We start from the raw sequence: 23721 nt of genomic DNA, 5'->3' as shown, positions 1-23721 counted from the left end.
CCCTTCCCACCCTCCCTGTCCCCGAGAAGAAGTTATCCTAGTCACTGTGTCTTTCACATTTTATAAATATTAACTTCTTAAAACCTGCACCTTCCTCTTTGTCCACATATTGTCACATTACAAAAAAGAAATGTCAATTAAATACATCGTTAACATTACTAGACTAGATCTGCCCTCTGTTTCAGCCAGTCTGACTCTCTACACCACTTCTCACCTTCTCTTGCCTGCCTCCTATCCGCTCAACAGCATGTTCATGGTAAATCTGGTTTGCTTTTTTTTTTCCTCCTCCTTCTTTGCCCACCCCCCTTCTCTGTTTTCACATTAACAAACAGAGTCCTTCAAAGCCTAGGAATCCTGGAGCTGAAGGGAAAAGACCTGTAGCTTTCTAGCGTGATCCCAAATCTCAAAGACATTGTAGCACCTGATGGCAATATCTTTACAGCACCAGCTGCGTCGCAGCCTCAGTTGAAAAACGAAAAGAAACCTAACACCAGTGATGCCTGCACACACATTTACACAGAGTGCTGCTGCATTAGTGCAGGTCTGAACTCCAGTTGAAAATAATTCCAAGTTATGAAGATCTCAGACTCTGGATGTCAGCAATTCCTCGCCAAATCCCACCGCTTCTACCAGCTCAGAAGAGAAGTCCTCCCAAGGGTCATGAAATAGACTTGACTGCTTCCACCCGACCGTACGGAGGCAAAGAAAACCTGCAAAGGAAAGAGGTGGGTAAGGTCAGCAGGCGGTAGGACAGCAGTGGCTCTAACCTGCCTTCAGTCTCCCTGGCATTCACAGTGCAACTGCAGTGCTGTGCTGGGTCTGGTGGGGATGGAGGTGACGTTCCTCGTAGCAGCCTGTCCAGTGCTGGGCTTTGTATCAGTGGCTCAGCAGTGTTGGTAACACACCAGCATTTTGGCTACCATGTGCACATCATCAAACCTGTCTCCCCATCTCTCTTGCCCCTCAAAGCCCACTGGGATGGGCAAGAGACTGCGAGGGGACAACGCTGGGAGGGCCGACCTGAACTGACCAAAGGGATGTCCCATGGCGTGTTACATCGTGTTCGGCAATGACAGCTCAGGGAAAGGGAGAGGACAAGGAGCCGGGGGGGAAACACATTGTGGTGATGACATTTGTCTTCCCAAGCAAGCGTGAAGCACTGCTTCCTGGGAAGCAGCTGGACATCAATCCACCTGCCAACGGGAGGAATTCCTTATTTTGCCTGGCTTGAGCGAGCAGCTTTTGCTGACCTTCTTAGACTGTCTTTATCCTGATCTACAAGCCTTTTCGCTCTCCTTCTATTTTTCTTCCCATCCCATGGGAGAGCGAGAAGGCTGGGTGGGTTTTTTGCTGCTAGTTTAGGTATACATTTAACATAGAATCATAGGATGGCCTAGGCTGGAAGGGACCTTAGAGATCATCTAGTTCAACCTCACTGTTTTGGGCAGGGACGCCACCTCTCGATCAGACCTGGCAACACATGGGGACCGAGCAGGAACCGAACCCGTGACCTCGGTGTTGTCATTGTTGTTAGCACTGTGCTCAAACCACTGAGCTAACATCTCAGCAACAAACCAAGGTGGGAGGGAGGGAGGGGGTGGAATTATACCTTATCATTGCGTTCACATAAGAATTTGAGTCTTTGTGCCCTTTTGTGCATGAACACTCCGTCCAAGTGTCCAGTTTCCACCGATCGTATTTCAATAGCTTTTTCTCCCCAGCCCATAATCTGGTTGGATCGGATGTATGCTTTGGAAAGAAAACAACAGCACACAGCCCATTACGACAGGTAGAGAGCAACAGAGGAATATACTGACACACTCTAGTTAAAAATTACCTGCGTTTGAATGTTTTAACTACACACACGTTCACGGTGCTAGTTCTGTCCTCAGCACCTTCACGATGCCTAAAAATACCATTTTTTCAAAAAAAAAAATCCCCGTGGGTTTTCTATGTTAGTTATATTTTTCTTCCCTGAGCATTCACGATACAAAGGGAATTTTACAACCTTCAATTAAATGGAAGGAACATCGAGTTTTTATATGGGCTTCTTCTCCAAACTTTGGCAAAAAGACAGGATAATTAGGTGTTGACAAGAAGAAAGCAGAACCCAAGTTTTAAATAGACTAAACTCATCCACTCCAGTATGTCCCCTGCACCAGCTCTGTGCCTTATGGTGTCATTTTGCTTCCCTGGAAAGGGAAAACTAGAAAAAAAATGAGCTAGCCTCCTTCTCATTGGAGTAATACTTCAGAAAACTGATCTTGAGAAAGCCAACTGGTCTTGAAAACATTCTGTACTTTTGCAAAGAGGTTCATATTAAGCTCTCCAAGTGGAAATACTATTATTTGTCATAAACACATTCATGTGTCCACAAATAAAGCAAAAAGTCAAGAATTTTTCCTTAGAGTGTCACTGGGGGAAAACAGATCAGTAGTAGCATGAGGAAAAAAATCTGTTCTTGATAGCAGTAAATATCAAATAAAGGAGAAAATTACCAGGATTATGAAAAGGTATATTAAAAAAGCAATTTGATGGATAGCCTTAGGAACTCTGCCAAAAATAACATATGGGAACTTAATGAAGAATAAGCTGTTGTCTCTGATATGCATGCATACTTAACAGAAAAATAAAAAGAACAATACTTCTTAGCAAGTGAAATTTAAAAATACTTAACTATGCAATACTCTCCTTCTATAGATTTTTTATTTTACTTTTCAGTGAAATTACCTACTACAGTACAACGTACACCTATAACATTGCATATACCACCATGCTGGAAATTTACCATATACCACCATGCTGGAAATTTATTTATTTTTACCTAAGTCACTAGAGGTAACTGGGCCAAACAGCTTCTAAAAATCATCAGATGAGATGTTCAGATGGTGTCAGCTGCCTCAGTGCCATTTACTTCAGAGGCACTCCAGTCCCCAAAGTCTCTGCAATTTGCCATCTGATGGATTCTGCTCGCTTTTAGATCTAGTCACGAGTTAATCAGCAGAGGAGCGAATATGTTGCGCGTGAAACCTCTTTAAATTTCCACCTCCGTTACTGTCTGCATTGCTCGAACAGCTGTCAGCAGTCATCTCCCAGTACACGCATCCAGTCCAAAGCAGGTAAAAATCAACGTGCTTGCCCAGCCCAAGGAAAGAGCGAGCACAACCTGTGCCACGCTCAGCACTGAAATATGGCACCATGGGCAGTGAGAGAGATCCTGGTGAGTCCCTGTGTCGTAACAAATCTGTGTCCATTTTACTACATTCATTGCTACCATTCCCAAAACTACCTTATTTTTAATTATCATGCTAGGACAGATGAGCAAACTGCAGGAGAATTAAAGTAAACCTATCAAATTAGATATACAGACTGTTATCTCAGTGGAATTACCCATAATAATATCTATCCATATGCCCCCTTACATGGTTTTATACTGAAAGGTTTCCTCAACTTTGTGGCCGTCTAGCAAAGCTTCTGCAGCAGCCTACAGAGGCCCTGGTGAGTTTCTCATTCCTGAACTCCTACTTGCTGGTTTGGATTTTGCTCTTAAAAACTCAGCATGAACCAGATCCACGTGATTATTCTCCACTTCGCGTGGCTGTTTTCCAGGAATGCTACAGCATCTCTGCTTCTGAATTTGAAGTCAAACCTGACACGCCTTCCTTCTGCCTGCACGTACATGCTCATGCTCCCTAAGGGCAGGATGCATGTGATTCTCCAGAGGCACTTACCAACTGAAGTTGGCATTTCTCCCCACTGCAGAACCACATCCTTGGTTATCCTTCCGTACGTGTTGACGTAAACTCCTTCATCCTCATAGCAGACCAGTAGCTCCATCCCATCCGTGTTTGGGAGAATGATGATTGCGTGTGGTTGGATACTGCTCTGGATCTAGAGACAGAAGAGGAAACCTTTTGTCTTAATGCCATAGAGTCTGCGCTGGGAGAAAGGGCTGAGTCATTTTTGATTTTGACTGACAGCAGATTGGGCATTCGCTCACTTTAGAAGTGCTAGCTCTGCTCCCCCTGGGCTAGAAGTCCTACAGTGACAACAAAGGCCTGTAAGCTCTTGGGGCATAAATCGTCTCATCTTAAGGCAGACATCTAAACATGGGAAAGATTAACTTCTTCGTAGCAGTGCCCATTTCTTTCCACAGGCAGAAAGGAAGCCTGGGGCGAGCAGCTCAGATGTAGACCTTAGGCTTCTGCACTGTAGCCAACAGTGCTTGACGAGCTGCAGGCCCACAAATGAACAACGAACAACGGGAAACCTTGGTAGATAAGGTCACCTGGGCCTTCGCCAACCCTGTTGAATCTCATCAGCAGGCTGTCCTGTCATTTGTACTGCCCCTTCCCTGCAGTCTCTGATAGGCATCTGCAATGCACTCGGTCATTTAGCTGCTACCCCTGAAACAGCCAAGTTGGCCAATGTCCAATCTGAGTGGGCAGCTCCCAAACATGGAGACATACGGACCATGAGGAGTGGACAGAAAGTGAGGCACAAGCCCCTAAGCACACGTGGTGGCAGCTGCTCGGAGCCCTCCACCCAGCATCTGGAAGGGATCCACTGGGACAGCCTGACATGCTGGTCATCTGAGGAAAGGAAGGGGTGGGGCGAACCAGAAAGGAAGAAAAAACCCGAGCCCAGCAGCAGCTCTTACATGTGTTGGTAGATAAATATCATAGACCGATCCTGAATCCACATCGACGGCGTGGAAGCCAGCGCTGGAGCCATAGATCACTTTTAGTCTCTGACCCTCTTCTACAGTTAGATCCACCAGCAATGGCTTATGTACCAGTTCTCCAAATGACTGTGAGACAACCAGCAGTGAGATTTGCATTACTGCTTTTATAAAAACATGCTCTCACGCACATATAATGGGTTATTCTGCCCTCCCCCCACCAGTCCAGTAAGGCTAATGTGTCCCCCGTGAACAAGGACAGATGAATCTGCAACCTGTTGCATTTCGATCACATAATACCTTAAGCTGTTTTCAGTGGGGCTTACTTCATTTTGTCAGTTGTTTTTCAGTAAGAATTGTTTTCCCCAAAGTTCAGGGCAATTTGGAACTTCCGTGGTGTTTACTTCGATCTGCATAACTGACAGTAACTGATTTTCTGTAAATCAATCTGGTAATCATACCAGGACAGCTAACTTTGCTTTTGGAGCGCTCAAAAAAACCCGCAAACCAATGCTGAGCATCACTTAACCATGTTCAGACTCAGTTCACTTCTCTCTGTCTCCTGTTTTATTTATACAGACGAAACAAACAGATGTGATATCGTGTCATTTTGATAATTATTTTAGGCTCAGTTACAATTTAGAGCTTTAAGTGTACTGCCTCTCAGAGCTAAAAAAACTCCTAAATTAGAATATAATAGGAAGTTTGTGGCAGATTTACCAAAGACCCTGCAATACGGTCATGACAATCTCAGAACATTTTTGTAGAATGGGTAATTACAAGTAGCTTTGAGAAAAATCCTATATATGTCTGAAATATACTATTACCTTAAAGGCCATAAACTTATGGTATGGCTTTGGTGCCCATGCATAGACTTCCACCGAACTCTTCAATGCAATTACCAAGAACTTGATTCTTTCATATTTTACTGAAAATAAACAAAACAAAAAAGAATTCAGCAGTAATTCCAAAGTCATTACAGTTACTTCAGGAAAGCAGAAAAATGAAAGCAAAAGGCAAGTTTTATAGCGGAGCACTTTCATTTGTCCCTAAAGTCTAAGATAACTCACTTGGGAAAAAAAAAAGTCCACAGAACTCATCAGAAAAATCCCGTTATTACATATCTGATCCACAACTCCTCATCTCTTGCCACTTTCAAAGAGCTGGCTAAATTAACCATAAGAAAAAGCTCTATTATCTCATCTCAGGAGGGTACTGATAAAGCCTAGAAATGGCCATTCCAGAAGCATTGTTGGATCTGCATTCTGGGTTTGGGAAAGATCATGAGGACTTTCAAATGTTGAGGTTTGTTAACCTGTTTCTAGCACTCTTTATAGGTGGAGAAAAAAAAATTATGTTATTCAGCTGACACTGACAAACTTTAGGAGGCTTCTACAACCTCTTTACTCCAAGTTTTAGTGGAATATGACATTTTTCTATAATAGTGAGTAATTCTGTGCACCTTCACCTTTTGCCAATATATCTCCCAAACAAAACTGTTTTTGAAACATGTCAGGAGTGACTTGTGAGAATACTTCTTTAAAAAGTACTATCTTTATGTCTACTGTACAAGTCTGCAGTTGTTGTCTCTTTGTAGGCAACAGGAAGACAAAACTACCACTTGCTCTCTTTTTACTCTGCAGGAAAGCAAGGCTACTGAATTATAAGTGTTAAAAGGCTTGATACTTTTTCAACAGACAAAAGAAGTCTCTCAACCTCCACAGCTGTACTGACTGAAAAACAGAGCTTTTGTTCAGTCTTGTCTAGCTTACAAGACTTCTTGGAATTTTTTTTCTTGGGGAAGAGGGGGGTGCCGCAAAAAACCCACCTTATCTGTGAAAGGGGATCTTTGATAATCCTCATTCTTTTCTCTGGGTGCTATCTGGGAATTCACCCAAGTATTAAGTTTTGAAAGAGCAATTTATCATTTAGAGGAGCCAAAACTTGCCTGAAGCAACCGAGATCCATAAATACCACTCCCCCCCGACGTCTGAGACCCCTGTTGCATCAAAGAGACAAGGAAGAGATCCGCGCCAGCTGCCTCGGCGGCAGCCTCCAACCCACGAGCCCAACTATTGCCAGAGCTCATCCTTCTTGGGAATCGAAGCGCAGCTGTCAAAGAGGCCTCTCACCACCTGAAGAAGTCTACTGTACATCTATGGTTCAGAGGGAAGTTCAGTGCCAGGCTGCAGCCTAGAGTCACAAAGCCCTCTTCATGTGGAAGAGAATGCTCTTTGTTTCAGACACTTCCCTGCTGGAAAGCCTCCTTTCAATAGCTGTTAATGTATTGTTAACAGGCCGCTTCATTATGCTGCTGACACCCTGGGGTATGATACTAGGGAAGTACGTTATTAATTGTTTTTGGGGCCAAGCTCCTGCTTCAGCAGTTGCTCACTGCCATCATTATTGATTATGCCCCACTAGCAAGTTTTTTCAAGAGCACACGCATGACAGGGAGAGGCTCAGCTCAGTCTGATTGCTGCTGCTCCACATTGACTGACACAGCTGGAAAGGAACTGAGCTGGCTCTTAGGAGAAAACCAAATCAAAGGCAACATCCCGTGCCCGTTAAGATGCATTATGAAACCGAAGCAGGAGAAAGAGCTCTTGGTTCGTATCCCCACCTGCAGGGCAGCAGGCTCACTGCACACCCTGCTGACTGAACGCTACATGTCTTTCACTAGTTTTTAGTGGAATTTTCTAGGGCGAAATCATTTAAATTACTTAAAACCACTCAAAAGGCACCTGCCTAGTGAAAACGCAATTCGTTCCATAACTGTACTGCAGTGGATCTGAGACGATATTAGGAAATTTCGTGAGCTAAGGGGAATCAGTGAATCATCTTGAAGTTAAACATATGCTTCTGTTCTCAGACACCTCCCAAAGCTCGTGCAGAAGATGGGCTTCCTTTCTCCTCCCACTCTCCTTTTTCTTCCCTAGCCTTTAAATCTACATTAAGGAGAAACACTTTATTCACTCCATTCTAGCATGTGATTTCATAATGGTAAAAGATCAGGGAAGCCTGCCGGTGAAGAGAACAGCTGCTGGTTTACAAGAGTCCCTCTGTTAACTACAGGGTCTAACAGAGGTGGTGAAACACTACCAGCACTCACTGTACATGTTAACACTCTCTGAGAAGCTGCATCCACTACAGGAAGGAGACAGATGGGGATCTGAGCCCGCTCCACCTCACATAGCCCAGCATCCCACCACAAAACCTTCCCCATATTCAGTTTAATCCAGTAACTTGCCATCTATTCTGGTGCTTTGCAGATGAGTTCACCCTGAGGGATAGGGAAGACAGCCAGAAATAAAACCAAACCTTACATCCAGCAGGTACACGCGCTGCAGTTCCCCTTCTCAGCCAGCTTTTATCCCAATGATTTGCTTACTACTCACCAACTTTATAGTGCACACAGCCTTCCAAGTCGCCCACCGTTGTCCAGCCCTGTTTCTTTTCTACTTCAGGGTCGTTGTGAAGGATTTTATTTCTTAACCAGGACAAATAGTAAACTCGCAACTTGTTCTTCTTACCTGGCCACAAAATGGAAAAGATTGGTTTATCTCCATAGGAAGACAAGTGCAAAAAACCCTGCCCAAGCCAACAGAAAGCCCTGCAGAGCAAATCAAAATAACAAAAGAGAAACCACTGCAACCAGCCTCAGTTTTTACGTCCACAACAGCTTTACTCCAGACTCCACCCAAACACATCCTTTCCCGATAATCAGTAACAGAGAAACATGGTAATACTACATAAATATCCACGAATTCAAACAACAAACTTCGGGGAACAGCTCTTTGGTTGTCTGGTTCTTAGAATGCAAACAACTTTTATTAGAAAAGGGCTATACTCCCACAAAAAAAGCACCACAGAGTCATGCATCAAGGTTAAAAAAACCAAACCAAAAAACTATAGCTGAATCACGACAGCTCTTTCTCACACAAAACTGTAGGAGCGCAGGATGGAATTTGAGGCCTGAAATTATCTACACAGCTATCAGAAGGGAGTAGGACTGCTTTGAAAGGAAGAAGCCATAGCAAAGAAGAATACGGTGATGAAATGGATTTTACAAATTTTATTCCAGCTAGTGAAAGGATATATCCTCTGTATCATCCTCAGAGACAAAAACTGGTCGATTTTTATTAAGATTGTTTGTTACTGCCCTGGTAGAAAAGGACATCAAACAATAGCATGAAACAATTTCAGTACTGAACCACTTTACACCAGTTCTGTAGTAAGGAAAACCATACAGTATCCGATTTTGGAGGAAGGGAATTTCACATGGCCCATGCAGACTTCATCCACTTGCTAAAAGCTGACGACTGCTATGTCAGCAGCCCTTCCCTTGCACTGCAAGGGGTGTAACACTTCTCAGGCTGCACAGAGAAACTTCAAGAGAACCTCTGTGTGGAGGCTGCCTATCTTCAATGGACAATGCATCTGCCACGGTCATCAAAACACAGCTCAGACTCTTAACTCTCTGACACTGCTTCTTTGAATGCAGAGCAAGACGTATGATGAACTTTACCAGTGAACAACTGATGGCCTGCAAAGCATTTGCTTAACTAGGGAGAAGGCAGCCTTAAATGTACATACCCGAAGTTTGCATCTACCTTGCTCCAGCTGCTTTGCTGCCTGGAGCCATTATAGCCCCATATATGAAGCTGAAGGTGAGGAAGAGAGACCATCCCCGCTTTGACCAGGAACCATTTAATATTGCTCCGCGAGGAGCGGTATGGGGAGATGCTCCCAAAATGTGAGATGCTCTCAGGCACCCAACTTGTCAGTGGAGCAGCGCTACGCTAGTGCTTCACTAGGCACAGTGAGATAGCTGGGTGACCGTGGACAGTGTTTCGCGGTCCTTGGAGCAGAGAGGAAGACGGCTGGCCCGTCCTGCAGCTGGCCAAGTGACACAGTACTGGTCCACACTGCAGAAAGCCGCAGCCTGCCAGCCAAATCCAGCTACAGAGTTTAGTGGTCACAGTGGTGGTGGGTTGACGGTTGGATCTGATGATCTTAGAGGTCTTTTCCAACCTTAATGATTCTATGATTCTATTCCATGAAGTTTAATTTGTCTTTCAAGTTTTCACATGATGCCTGCTGATGGATTGGCTCACGGCCAGCTGTTCATTTCAGAGACAGGGATGGATCTACTGGCTGCAGCAGGACATGAAATCTGAGCACTGAGACCAACCTGCTGTGCCCAGCCAGCTCCACAGTGGGGTCCTGGAGCTAGCGCAGACCCCCTACCCTGATGGCAAGGGATAGCCTAAAGGAGCACGGCTCCTCAGGAAAAGCAGCTGCAGATGCTGGGGCAGCACACGGGAAAGCACAGCTTCCAAACAGGCTGCTCCATGGACTCAAGCGCCACAAGCCATTTCACTATAAAGATGCACAGTCAAAAAGATCTTTTCACGATTACTTGGATGGGGAAGGGCAGGAGGGCAAGAGGCGGCAGTTTCAAAATCAAAAATCCGCTTAGTGAGCTTAAATTTAAAGTGGAACTGGAGATCCATTTTAAAATACCAGATCTGCTATTTAATTTTAAAAAGCCCTCTGGTCTGATGGCATGAAACGAAACATTAAGTTACGCTGCACTGTCCTTTGTTTATCCAAATGTGGCAACAGATCTGGCAGTATATAAGCACCTGATTTATTGCCTGACTTCATATATTTTGTGTTTCATAAAGGGATAAAGCCCCACCAGTTCAGTAGCTTTCTAAAGATTTGGAAAAGGGACTAAAGCAGGGAAACAATATTCCCAGAAGTCCCCCATCTGACCAATAAAAGGTCCTCCCATGAAAATAGTGCAAATGATAGCCACAAGGGCCCTTTTAGAAACATTGAAACACAGGGAACACAGAGCAGACCAGAAGACACTGAAATTCTGGGTGAGGAAGAGCTCAGAGGGCTCAACGTCAGTACAATACACTGAATGTTTTTTAAACTGTCTCTCTATTGGGAGACAAAATCTCTCTTAGATATTTCCATGGTTTTAGCTTCCCCAGTAGCTCAGTCAAACTTGAAGATGCAGAACTAACAGTACACATGGGAATTTCCCAGCATGTGGCTAATTATTATTCTTTTTGGTTCACATGATGTGCAACAGGGTATTTCTCTCCAAACAGAAACATTTTTCAAAACAACAACAGAGAAATACCTCAAGTGTGTTTCCATTGTGTTTTAGTGTCTAGACCACAAGGAAAGTCACAAGACAGGAAATTCCTTTGCCTTTCAGCAGCCTGACATGAAAAAAGCAGGACCAGTTAGCTACAGAAACATGGCTAAATGTGTATTTCAACAAGTTATGCTGCTCTTAATGTTCCTACTGGGAGCAGGACAGCGGGTGGGGGGGAAAGTTCAGATACTTCTGCTTGTAAATATCTACCAGTCAGTCTAAACAGCTCTCAAAAAATCTGGTCTTCTTGGGTTTGGTTTTGTTTTGTTTTAATCGTTATGGTCATGAAATAAGACAGAAAACTCTCCTCCAGTCATCAATTGAACTGATCAGCCAGTGACTTCTATGAGAACTCCCGGCTCCAATTCTCCCACAGGCATAATTTCAAATGCAAAGTCCCTTTTCCTATATTGAGTTTTTGTTTTTATTGTCGCTGTGGCTTTTAATTATTAGACAGGCAGATTCGAACCAGTTCTTCCACTTTGTCACCCATTCCTACCTTCCCAAGTGCCACTACCACACAGCTGGGCTGGCAAAACCCTCAGGGAGCCACAAGCAGAGTGTGTTCTATATGCACGTCGGCTGCTCTCTCCTCCAGCATTTCTATGACTCTCAGCACTGTATTACCTGAGCAGCTGAAACTATGTTCTTGCCTCCCAACAGCATGAACTGAACTGATTAACTACTCTGCTTTGACCTGCAAAGCTTTCTCGTACCAGCTGTAGCAGCTCGGTATATCAGCATTAAAAGCTTTGCTGTCAAGAAGTTTCGTATTTCAGATATCCATCAGTTTTCAGACTCAAGAGCGTGTATTAAGGGCAACTTCAGGTGACAATCCCCTCAAAATCCTAATACACTGCAGCTTCTCGACACAATGTGGTGACGCCTTTCCAATCTCACCACCATCAGCACATCGTTCCCTGAAAAGTCGAGGGAACACACGTTCCCAGAGAAGTGGCAGCAGTCCTGGGACAAAGTTCCGAGTCAGCTCCACAAACAACCTCCACAAAACAGATCATTTGCAGAAACGTGACCTCACTTCAGCATTCCTAGTTTGCCTGGAGACGTGGAGCAACTCACTGCAAATAAAAAGACACAAAGGGAGGGTAGCTTAAATTGAGAACTGCAGCGTAGAAGCCAAAAGGACATACGGTGGAGCCTGGGCACAATTGCATCATCGTTTTGCTGAATACACTCCCCCAGCCCTGCTGCTTGGTGGGCAGGGATGCCTCTTTCCTGCCTTACCCTCCAGCAACCTCCCATAAAATTCAGGAGATGGGACAGAGATGAAGGAATAAACCAGCCAAAGACTGGCTGATTTCTGAAGGGTTAATGTAGCATGTCTCCACAGAGGAAGTAATAGTTTTGCAGGAAACAAAGACCACGGATGTGTCAGGGTACTTGGATCATGACTGACGCAAGCGTAAATAAACCTAAAACAATCACACACAAGATTTAATCACAGACACTTGCTGTCTGTGTAGAGTATGCTACAAACCAGCAGAATTTACGCAAGTTGAATTATACAGTATTTTTGTTTACAAGGTCTACTGTAAAATAAACTCTATAAATGGTGCTTTTCAAATAGCTTGCATTTTAAAGTACAGCATTAGACATCAAAAGGACACACAGCGGCCTGGGTTTTTTTTAAACCCTCCTTGGTTCATCTTCTCTTTTTAAAGATTTCACAGCACAGCTCCAGCTGAGAAAACAGCAAGTGTCAAGCCAAGAAGTCAATGCTGATGACATCAGCATGGGTACGGTTCTTTGGACCTGTAGCAGCATAAAACTCCTAATGCATTAAATCACATTAAATTGTCTAGGTGTGTGCCCTTTCGCATGAGTGTTAGGAGAGCCAGAGAGCTTCTTCAGCGGAGTCAGAGTGGTTGTGGAGCCTCAAAAAAAATTTGGAGATGTCTCTGAACACCACCACAGGGGCCAGTGTGGGAAACTTCATTTAACATCCTCTCCCTGTCACACGTGCACAGCATAGCAAAGGCTAATTTCACAAACAAACCAAATCAAAAGGAAGGTAAATGGCTGAAAAGCACCTGTGAAGAAAGATTAACGGCACACCACATCAAGTTGCTTAACAGCAGGATAACTTTATGCAATAACTCTCTGGAGCCAAGGTGTCTGGAACCTCAAGCTTCATAAAACACCTTTTTCATCAGCGCACACAAAACAAACACAACAGTCACTACCGCCCTTCATCTCCCGTTGCTTTGCTGTCTGCAGTTCCATCCAGTGAGAGACAAGGCTGAGAGCTACACCAATCTACCTTCTCACACTGGTAATTTCCACACCTCGTACACACCGAACTCCCCTCTCATGAACACGCACACTCGCTGCACATCACTCTTATTTCCCTGCTGTGAAAGAGCATTTCCCATTCTACAGATTTCAACACACAAGATGTCTTTGAAACCAAGCAGCAAATCATGTTTTGGTTAGAAAGAGGCCAAGTTGAACACAATAATGACAGAGAGAGAATGTCATTTTTACAAACTTCACGAAGCATTAATTTATAGCTCCCAAAGAAACAAAGCCGGATGTTTCCCCCAAACCCACGCAACATTTTTCAAGGTCACTCCACAGGAGGAAAGGACAGGGAAGCAAGCAGACACAGGGTGTTGCGTGGAAAGTAATTCACTTGCAGAAACAAACTGTACACTCAGAGAGGTGAAATGATAGAAAACCCACAGACTTCAGTCAAGTCAGGACTTCCCCCCTCAACACACGGGCTGCTAAGAAAAGCTTTCTGCCATGCTATGCCAGATGGGGTGAAAAAAATCAAGTTGAACAGTTAAACTTTACCAGAAATTGTCACCAAGACATTCAGCCCTTCAAGTACATCCATTTGCTGAAATCGTCTTCGATTGATGAGTGGATAAACCTTCCCCTGACCGCTTCTGTCTAGCAGCATCAGACCACTCTCAGTGCCCACTAACAAGTTCACTCCTAGAAGAAACAAAATCAAAGATCCCAGTTAGTAGACAGATTTTCCACACATTCTGATGAACTGATGCTTGATACAGCATGTCTAACAACTGCTGGCTGGGTCTCAGCTGCCTGCAGCCTAAAAGATCTCACGACGCAGAGGCTTTCTACATTACTTGTCCCCGAGACTACTGAAACAAAATTGCAGTTTTCAGGAGAGTAAGAGACTTGTGGACCACGGAGAGCTTTCTGGAGCACCAGCTGCCAAACAAAAAGGGACGCTCAGGTTGGAAGAGGGGCCCATGGATGCCGACAAGCACAGAGACTGTCTAGGGAGAAGGCTTGCCACCCTCTCAGGCTCTCCTTCAGCTGCTGACACCTCCTCTATCCCCTCCCTGCCCTCCTCCTGCCTTGGCATCCCAGCCCACAGCCCCATGGGGCATTTCACACAGGCCATCTCCCACACTGGGAGACATCCTCAGACTGGGAAGCAGCAGAAGGAAGCAGGGAGAGAGAGACACACACAGAGTCAGGGCTTGGCACAGGCTGCAACAGCACCAAATCAGCCAAGGAAGCACTCAGCAGTTGGTCTCATTCTTGCAGCTCAAGGATCCACTGACTAAAGCTGCAAGTGTTTCAGCTTCAACATGTATTTTTCTATTTTTTTCCAATGTAGATTACAATGCAAAGCAAAGCAACCTACATGCAAACTGCTCCCTCAGGGCCCCTTCCTCTCTTTGCGCATCAGGGCTCAATCACTCCTATCTCCATCCTCATCTCTTCCTCTGCTCTCGTTGTGGCAAAGTTGTTTCTGCTCTGAGTTTACATGCACGACCATCCCCGACTCCTTCCCTTAGCTAAATGCCAGATGAAACTAATGAAGTGGCACACTCGTGGCAAGCAGTGTCTGTATTCTAAAATGCAGGTGCTGTCTTTATTCACAGCCAGCAGAGCTCTTCTACTGCCACCCTACAATTATGCAGTTCTGGGGTTTTGTTGTTGGGTTTTTTTATTATTCTTCCTGAAAAAGTACAAGCTCTCCACAGAGGCTGGGTATAAAATCTGTGCTACTGCATCCATGTCATTAGCATTGACTTTCGTCACTCAGAACTAGAAGAAACAGCATCATAGACCTAGTGCTATCAGCAATCTGACATGCTATGGCACTACCACTGGTGAAGGCAAAACAAAGCAAAGCAAGCCCCCCCCCGAATAAGAAGCATCACTATAAAATGGCTTAAATTGCTTAAGGGTAAAGGAAGCTAAACCTTATCAAGAAATAAGCGTGTGTATAAGTTTGCATCATCATCAGTTTGGCCCTAAATATTTAACAAGGAAGTACTTTGTTACAGCTGTAAAACACCTCCAGGATTTTACACCTATACTTTAAATCACCATAACAGTCAGATATATAGAACAAAGAAGTATAAAATCATTAACACAAATTGCTACTGGCAAAACAAGGCAGATCAGAGAAATTATGAGTTATCTTTAGTGATCCCATATGACTTCTCTCTGCCTTCACCTTCTCACAGCCTGAAAGTTTACATTTGCACAACTCTTCATTTTATCAGAGAATCATTCACATAAATCTATGCAGAAACAGCACTGGGGTAAAAATTCTTACCAGCAAATTCTGGAAATAAAGAAAACAGTAGACAGGAAGATAATGTGTTGGGAGAAGTATTTAATTGACATGGCTTTGCAGGCAAGAAGGATAGGCCAGCCGTGCTGTTCTGAGAAACAGGAAACACTGGAAATAACCCCAAAAGAGAACTAAAGCATTGGAAAGAGCTGTGAAAATGTAAACAGGAGAAGTACACTGTGTTACCTCTACAATCATCATGTGATTCGTGAGAGGCCAACTCTCTTCTTCACAGTTTTCAAATGACATGCACGTGCATTTACAGTCTGTTAAGTTTAGGGCTATTAAATAAATATGTACATAATACACACAAGCATCATCTATTAACATCTAGATATTGAAAAAATTCAAGTGGCCTCATATATTCTGGCCAAGAAAGGAATGACACAGCAGAGAAAAGCTTTCGCTGGGTGTCACAGCAGTGATTTCACATTGTAACGGGCAACAAGCACTGCTCAAAGCTTTTCACCAGTGCAGGATCCTGACCAACTGTCTGACACCGACATAAATTATCCCTTGTGACAAAAAGGCCAGACACACTCGGTCAGCTGATAGCCCATATCCAGCTCCTCTCTGCACTAACCACTCTTAATGAAACCAAGCTGCAGTCTCACACTGGAAAATGTCCCTCCTCCTCTTCCCTTTTCCCTCTTCCTTCCTACATAAACTGATGACCAAGATGGAAAGTCATCTTACGAAACACATCTAAATCAAGCTCCACAACAAAACATTAGCAAGAGGTTCAAGCAGATGATTATTTTTCAAAAGAGATACCCTGTGTGTACCAGGAGTACAATGCAAAGACAACTACAAGCCCTCAAAAGCTACAGGAGATGTACTAGCAGGGGTTAGAGAGAGCTGAAAAGGACATCCTGATGGGCTGAATGAAGTCTAAACTGTGTCATCAGAAGCATCTGTAAAGTAGTGGGAAATTACATCAAAGCAGAAGTAACATACTGCAAAAAACATAATAATAATCAGCTCTTGGAACAAAAAGATGTAAACAAGCACTGAATAAATGCAGAGAAAAAGCTAAGGTTTCAGAGGAGCATTCCTGAAGACTCATACTGGCAAGTCTGCACTTCTGAAGTGCAAGAGGCAAGGGAAGAACAGGTTTGCATTACCCCATAAGGCAGCACACAGTATCTCTGAATTGAATCTCTTCTTGTATTTGCGAATCTCTGGGGTATCGCTCTGTGGCCGCGTATTCGTGGGATTCACATTGACAACTGATCCTTTCCGCGTAGGGTCTTGCCTTATTGCCTCTGTTCTCATTGCTTCACTAGAAAATCCTACTGGAGAAAAAAAAAAAAAGTCCATGTAATACCCCTCAAGTGCAAAGTTCTGGCCATATATTCTTTACATCATACAACCCAAACAAGTAACTGAGAATACTGAGCAAGTCTTTCTTTTTGTAAGAAATGTAAATGGAAAAAGAAATAAAACTATGCAATCCACTGCAAATCAAATAAAAAGCATGGTGGTAACATTTGTATGTACTTTAAAGAGCCACTGAAGTCACTGAATCCTTTTTCAATTGTCGTCTTCAGCTACTTTACTTACCCACAGAAGTCACAGTTGTCCCACTAGATGGAGAAATCTGCAGTAATCTGGGGTCTATAAAAGGTGTAAAGGAGGAGGAAGATTTGTGTTTCTGGAGTGTGTTACTAGCGGACTGAGTCTGCAATGTAAATTTCAACTTTATTAATATTAATGACAATAAAAAGCACGGACAACAACAACCAGCATTTTAAAGTCACTGCAGAATTATGCTACAGAGCCTCCCCAAGCTTTTATACTTCCTTTATAGATAGACAACACGCTGCAGGCACCACACCTGAACTAGACACATATGCACACTGCACATGTTATAGCAAAATGTAATTAGCAAAATGTAATTGTCAACCCTGTCACCTCAGCTGCTAGTGAAGATTTTTAGGACTGGCCACTATAATCAGGCATAAAGCGAGGGAATGTCCCTTTTTTAAAAAAATCTGCTTAAATGTATGCATACTATCTTATCTGCAAGCTGTCCACTACCTACAACTTTGGAATTCATGAAGCATCTCCTAAAGTAAGCAAGCTTAACAAATAATGAAGTGTGTTCTCTTGGCTTGTGCAACAAAATCAGACTATCTGGGACCAAGCATCCACTTCTATGATGGATTATGTTTCAATGTCCACTACTGTTTGTTCTCCCTATTTTGTTTAACCTGAGCCTCTTGCCAGAAAGCTGCAGCACGTTCTTCCACCTTTATTTGACAAAGAAACAGATTAAACCTGTACCGAACAAAGGGGCTCATTAGTGTGGAAGGTGTAGCAAACAGTGATATGAAGCTATGAATATGTAGTGGATAAAATCACTGGTGCTTGCTGAGTTATGTGGTCTAAACATGAAAAAACATAAAGAAAGGAAGAAGACATGTGAAACAATGAACTGTTAAAAGTGGAAATGGAACGACTTAAAAATCCTTGCCAGTTTAGTATTATAGTGACAACATTGCATACTGAAGCAGAATGGGACAAGTGGGAAAAAAAAAAGCACATATATATCTTTAAAGGCTGTGCATGTGGGTAAATTATACCAAGCTGTACTGAGTTTTTGCTCAGCTTTATGCAAACATAGTTAGACACACTTATTCACCATAAAGTAATCTTCAACCTCCCATTTTCTAAGCCTCTACTCACTGCAGAAAAACAAGCAATGGGTCTTAGGAGCGCATCCCTCCCCTGCACAGCTCAATATCGAAAGGCTCCTTCGTCACCAGTCTCTGCCACAGCCTCCACTTCCCAGGCTGCGTTAACTGAGACCTGCTTATTTATTGCTTAGATCAAAGTAATGAGCAAGCATATCTCTGGATCAATCGACTGATCTCTATAACCTACAAGAGCGCGCTTTTAGAAAGATCAAAGACCTATGAAGCATAGCTGAAAATTAAATATTATGCTAACTGAATTTCCAGGAGGAAACCCTCCCTCCCACCCTCCTGCTACGTGGTTCAGAAGCATTTTTGATCTTGTGGCGAACACGTGCATTGCCATCAGCCTACCCAGCTCACTGCAATCTCTCCTTCTCCTCACAGAAGCTGCACGCCCACATGGCAGGATGGCTCTACCTTGAAAAAGTCTTTTCACTGAATTCCCTTCCCCCTCTACCACTCCTGCTTGCATATAGAAGAAGGCTCTCCCCAAAGTCAAGCAGAGCCACCACGCTGAGCTCCTCGCTTACTGCTGGAGCTGGTAAAGGGCAAATGATGCCTTTTGTTTACACGTGTGCATCTCCTCATGAGGGGTTACACACACGTGAAAGGCTCAGCTTGCACACCAGCACTTGGTGATTAAGGGAAAGCAAAGTTTCGGGATCAGCCCTGGACAACAAGAGGGAACTTCCCCCACAGCAAAGTCTTGCTTCTCCACCTGGACACAACCAGCACTGCTGGAGAACAGTCAGCTTTACAACAGCTGCTTTTCGGAGTACACACATACTTGGAAAAAAAAAAATCAAAACAAACTAAGACTTTCCCCAATTCATTATTCCAAAGCACCAATATCGCTGGCTTTTACAACTCTCCCAGGCAATGCCTGATTTGTTCACCCAGCCTATGTGGCAAGCTTTAAAGAGCAAAATCCCAAAGGGTAAGTTTCCCCCAGGCAGCTCCTCATACGTGCAGGGTTACTAGCCCAGCCTTTACTGACAAAGCCAAAAGTAACCGCTAATTTTTAAAAGGCACACTGCTTGCAGTTAGCCTGCTCCCGGAATAAAACAGAATTTATATATAAAAAAAAATAAAGTATTGGCTTGAAAAATGCAGTAGTCAAGCTTAGTTTAAAACAAACGCCATGCAATTAATGACTCACTAGGAGGAAGCAAAAATAGTAAACTGGCAAGTTTGGCGTGGGACTGCTCTAGAGTTAAGGGCTTCTTACGCAGAACTGAAATGTGTTATTTGGGGGTGGGAACAAAAGTGACAGGGAAAAAAAAAAAAGCAGGGGAGATTGGCTGGAGTTCCTTTGCAAACTAGCTACTAGGCAATGCTGCTATAACCCTACGAAAGCAGCCAGCTGTGGTGTAAGACATACCTCATTAGTAGTTAGCTTGTCCTGGGGTGTCTGTGGGGACATGGTGGGTGTCGGCTGGCTGGAGGATGGGGAGGAGGAGGTGGAGGAAGTGGAGGAGGAATGGCTTTGCTGTAAGAGATCTGGCAAGAGGTGAATGCGACCGGCAAAGCCATTGCTCTCATGATGGCTGGCACGCTTTTTGTCAACTGTACTCTGTAGAAAAAACAGGCACACTTGTCTTGCTCAAGTGCTGCTTAAAGGTCTATATCCCTAACAACCTCTCTCCTTCTCTCCCTCACTCTCTTCCTATCTTTTAACATTTATTCATTTCTTGTTTTTTTAAAAAAATAAGATGATAATCCATGCCTTGATGCCTGGATGGAAAGGGAAAGTGGGCAGAGCTATTAGAATTCAGCAAATTCCCACCTCTTTGGCGGGCAAAAGCCTAGCTCGTGTGGTTGACTTGCATAGCCAGTTCCACTAATTAACAAAAGAGTAACTGCACCAGCAAGTCTTCCACCACAATGCGGACAAGCACATTTCTGGGGCGCGAGGAGGATTTCTTCCCCTATCGTTTTCTTTAAAACTGACTTAAATCCTATACAGATAAGAGCTTGGACTGTCTGGTGAATGCCTTCAGCTAACTATCTAAAACAATAAGCATGAAATCTTAATTTTCAAACCAGAGGGTTCAATTAAGAAATTGGCATTCAGTTGTGAAATTCAGAAATGTGATTACCAAGGAAACTCCTATAAGCTAGCATGCTCATTAACACACGAGCTCATTTAAAAGCAGGGAATCATTATCTTTCAGAGGCACAAAAACGAGGTATTTTCAGAATCAAAGGCAACAACACAGCACTCTAGCTCTGTCCACATTTTCTGCCTCACCACCTATTTTGCTTCTTCGTTTCCCCACGCTACCTGCTGCATGGATTTGTATGTATGTGTGTGTATATGTTATCTGGGTGGTCTGTATACCCTCAACTACAGGTTCAAAATGATTTAAACAATCCTGAATGCTCAGCCCAGCCTCCCTCCCAGCCTTACTCCTGAGAGCCACATTCAGTTCTACAGTAAAACTAAACGAAGTTCTTGCTCCAGGTACTCGCTCCATACATTTGCAGCTTTTCTACCCTTCTCTCCCACAGAATTTTGAGGTACTCTGCATGGTGCTGTCATGGGTGTCACTTGAAAGCATGCAAAACAGAAGCAAGGGGTGAAGGGCTACTCTTCTCTTTGCATGCATCAAACATCTTGCTCATCTGAAATTCACTACAGCTCTGTCTTGATAATACGAACAACAAATATAATGTAGAAACAGCATGGGTGAATGAGCGAGTGGGTTAATGAGCACAGAAAAGGTGCAGCACTGCACAGGGAAGGAAAAGCAATACCTGTCGGACAATTAAGGTGCCCTCCTTAGAAGGAGTCAAGGCAGGTTCACTCTCCACATCATCATGGACAATCATAGTTTTCACTGACTCTGTTTCACCATTGCTCAAGTTCAACGTTGACCTATTTGTCAGACAGGAAATAACTGGAGTGAGATAACAGCACCTGTACTCTAGCTTTCACTGCCCCACACCAAGGCACACTCAAAATTATATTGAGATCAGACTAGAATATTTAAATAACCTGCCTAGAACAGCTTCTCTATTAAAAAACAAAACAAAACAAAAACCTACACCCCCCCCCCCTCGAGTTAGTTTGTTAAAACTTGTTTGATAACAAATCAAAGGAGAAGAGGGAAAGGACATAACATACAGAAGCCTACTTTTTGAAAACATTACCCACAGTGTTTGAAAATGTGAACACGCAAGGCTGCTGTGTCTTGCTCACAGACTTTTGTAAGCTGAACGCACTAACACAGAATCCAAAATACCCAACGTCCTTTTCCTTCAGCCCCCTAAGAGGGAAACCAGAAGCAAAACACTGTTAGAAGAACTAACACTGCTCGGACATCATCTGGTCCAGAAGTAGATTCATCTGCTCCTTCTTGTTCCATATCGTCATCTTCCTCATCCGTTGTCCCTGACTCCTCACTTGAGGATGAATAATCCGTTACTTTATGTGGAGGTCGCACGTCCTCTACCGCTCGCAATTCCTTTGCCAATGCAGTTAAATCCTGATGGGAGAGGGAGGAAAAAACCTGATGTTACAAGGAAAAGAGTCTGCAGGACACACCCATAGTATTAGCGCCCAAGTTTGCTCACTTGTCCACTGCTGTGTTTCCACAGCCCCAGCAGTATTGTTCCCTTGGATTTATTCATTCCTGTTACCAAAACTCGCCTGCTGATAACTTAAGGCATCACAAGAGTCAGTCTAAGGAAGCCTTGCCATATTATAGAAAAACGTGCATACTCTTAATCCAAACTATCCTGATTATGATTTCAGTTTACCCCATGACACCATCTGAAGGACATATACTCTCACACAGTGGTTGACTGTCTCAGTTTGCTTTCCTAAACTTTGTAGGTTAATAGCATCCACCATAAGAAATCTAGGCAGCAAGGTAGCAGAGAGATTCTAAGACTTATCAAGCCACCCAAGGCACAGTTACAGATAGCTGATCTGCTTGAAAGCTTTTGATCCACCTCCAGTTGCACGGTTCCGTGCTAAGGACTTCACACCTGAGAAGTCGGATTCATTAGCACCAGCAGCTCAGTCACACACAACTGCCAAACAGCATGGGACATAAGCTGCTTTTCTGTCTGCAGCTTGGAGCGTGGGCAAACGAGGTTTGCAGTCAGTGCAATCTGCTCTCCATGTAGCTATGCTTTATTTGGCTGAACGCAGTCTATGGCAATCACTTCACACATGATACTATCAGAAGTGAAGGACCAGCCCCTTTGTTCCTTTTAAGAAAGCAGCTTTTACTGGCAGATTTGGTGCTAGTGCGGTATCATAACGCCAAAAGAAAAAAGCTTTAAGGGAAGCTGGAAATACTGTGAAAACCCACTGTGATCCCGCAGATACAATTAGACATAGAGTTATAATCAACTGTAACAGCAGTCAGAAAAAGAAAATGTCAGAAATCTTTCACAGAAAATAGCAACAATTTAAGGTCTTACCACTTCTCCCTGCACCATTCAGCCCAGCATTGGCACATTCAGGTCAAACGCATGATCATTGTTCCAGCCCCAGGAGGGAAGCACAGGATTGAAAGAGAGAAAGGCAAAGGTTAAGAAAGAAGAAGACCAGAGAGCAGAAATCAAATCCAGAAGCAGAGTAAATTCTAATGTTTAAAGCAGTGTCATGTGTGCAGGCAATGTCAGAGTCCAGGATGCGCCCCTAGGCTCACAGATAAAAACTCCACCTCAAGTTGAGGTTCACCCACAATGGCACCATGAATGGAGGCTCACATGGTCCTTTTTCTGGGCCTACCTGAAAGACAGGAGGAACAGAGGAAAGCAGAAGCAACTTACAGCAGGCTTGACAGGTCTGAAGACTTCCTTCTTCTCTTCAGGCTTTTTAGGTGCACTTTCATGACGCTGTGATGGCGAACCCTCTGATTTGGATGATGCTGCATTTGTCAACACCCCAAAAGGAACACAGAACAAAACAGATTGAGCAGGAAGCTAGAGTATGTTTTCTTACTTCACTTTGGAGTGGGGAAGAGAGGTGAGAAGGCTATCGGGCAGTGCCTGACAGCAAGACTGTCACACTACTATATTGTCTCTTATAGTGAGGACTATACAAAAAAAATCACAAGCTGTGATCTGTATAGGTGCAGCTGACCTATGACTGAAGCCCAAGTAAACTGTGACACAGTTGTGAATCAGAGTGGGTAGCCTGAGTGTGGCCACAAGCTGGAAAACCTGCACCAGCATCCAACGTACCCCAGCTGAGACCTATCTGTAGCAGACCACAGCCTGCCAACAACCACCACAGTGACAGGCAACAAACATGACAATGTGCCCTTGCACATGAAAGCAGGGAGACTGGGCTGTCTGCACAAGGAAAACAGAGCAGTGACTGGATGTGAATCAAAGAACAGTAAAACACTTTCACAATGACTTCTTCACCTACCATCTTTCCCAAGCAAGGAGATATAGCCAAAACGGATACTGGAAGCTAACTTACCTTTGATACTGCATGCTCAAAGGTCTTTCCCAGAGAGGGTTATCAACCTTCACTACTGAATGCTTCACAACTTAATAAATTTGGAAATGTGATGTTAGAAAGAGTGGAGGAAGGACTTACATCTCATCCGGA

General features: G+C 43.8%; 1 protein-coding gene across 1 annotated transcript in view; it reads right to left on the bottom strand.

Moving 5' to 3' along the window:
• Window positions 1–301: 301 nt before the first annotated feature.
• The window catches only part of MAP4K4 (mitogen-activated protein kinase kinase kinase kinase 4), an 87357-nt gene continuing 63937 nt past the window's right edge, over window positions 302–23721 (bottom strand). The window contains exons 17-29 of the mRNA XM_009873193.1: window positions 22932–23029; window positions 21456–21631; window positions 20901–21021; window positions 19525–19716; window positions 17008–17125; window positions 16569–16739; window positions 13677–13820; window positions 8080–8214; window positions 5509–5609; window positions 4661–4810; window positions 3732–3891; window positions 1610–1749; window positions 302–710 (exon numbers count right to left, since the gene is read on the bottom strand). Of these exons, the coding sequence (XP_009871495.1) occupies window positions 627–710; window positions 1610–1749; window positions 3732–3891; window positions 4661–4810; window positions 5509–5609; window positions 8080–8214; window positions 13677–13820; window positions 16569–16739; window positions 17008–17125; window positions 19525–19716; window positions 20901–21021; window positions 21456–21631; window positions 22932–23029 (1790 nt within the window). The 3' untranslated portion in view covers window positions 302–626. The remainder of the gene's footprint in view (window positions 711–1609; window positions 1750–3731; window positions 3892–4660; window positions 4811–5508; window positions 5610–8079; window positions 8215–13676; window positions 13821–16568; window positions 16740–17007; window positions 17126–19524; window positions 19717–20900; window positions 21022–21455; window positions 21632–22931; window positions 23030–23721) is intronic.

Source organism: Apaloderma vittatum, unplaced genomic scaffold (genome assembly GCF_000703405.1).
Source record: "Apaloderma vittatum isolate BGI_N311 unplaced genomic scaffold, ASM70340v1 scaffold2890, whole genome shotgun sequence".
NCBI classification, from domain to species: Eukaryota; Metazoa; Chordata; class Aves; order Trogoniformes; family Trogonidae; genus Apaloderma; species Apaloderma vittatum.
This window is presented reverse-complemented; position numbering and strand designations above follow the sequence as displayed.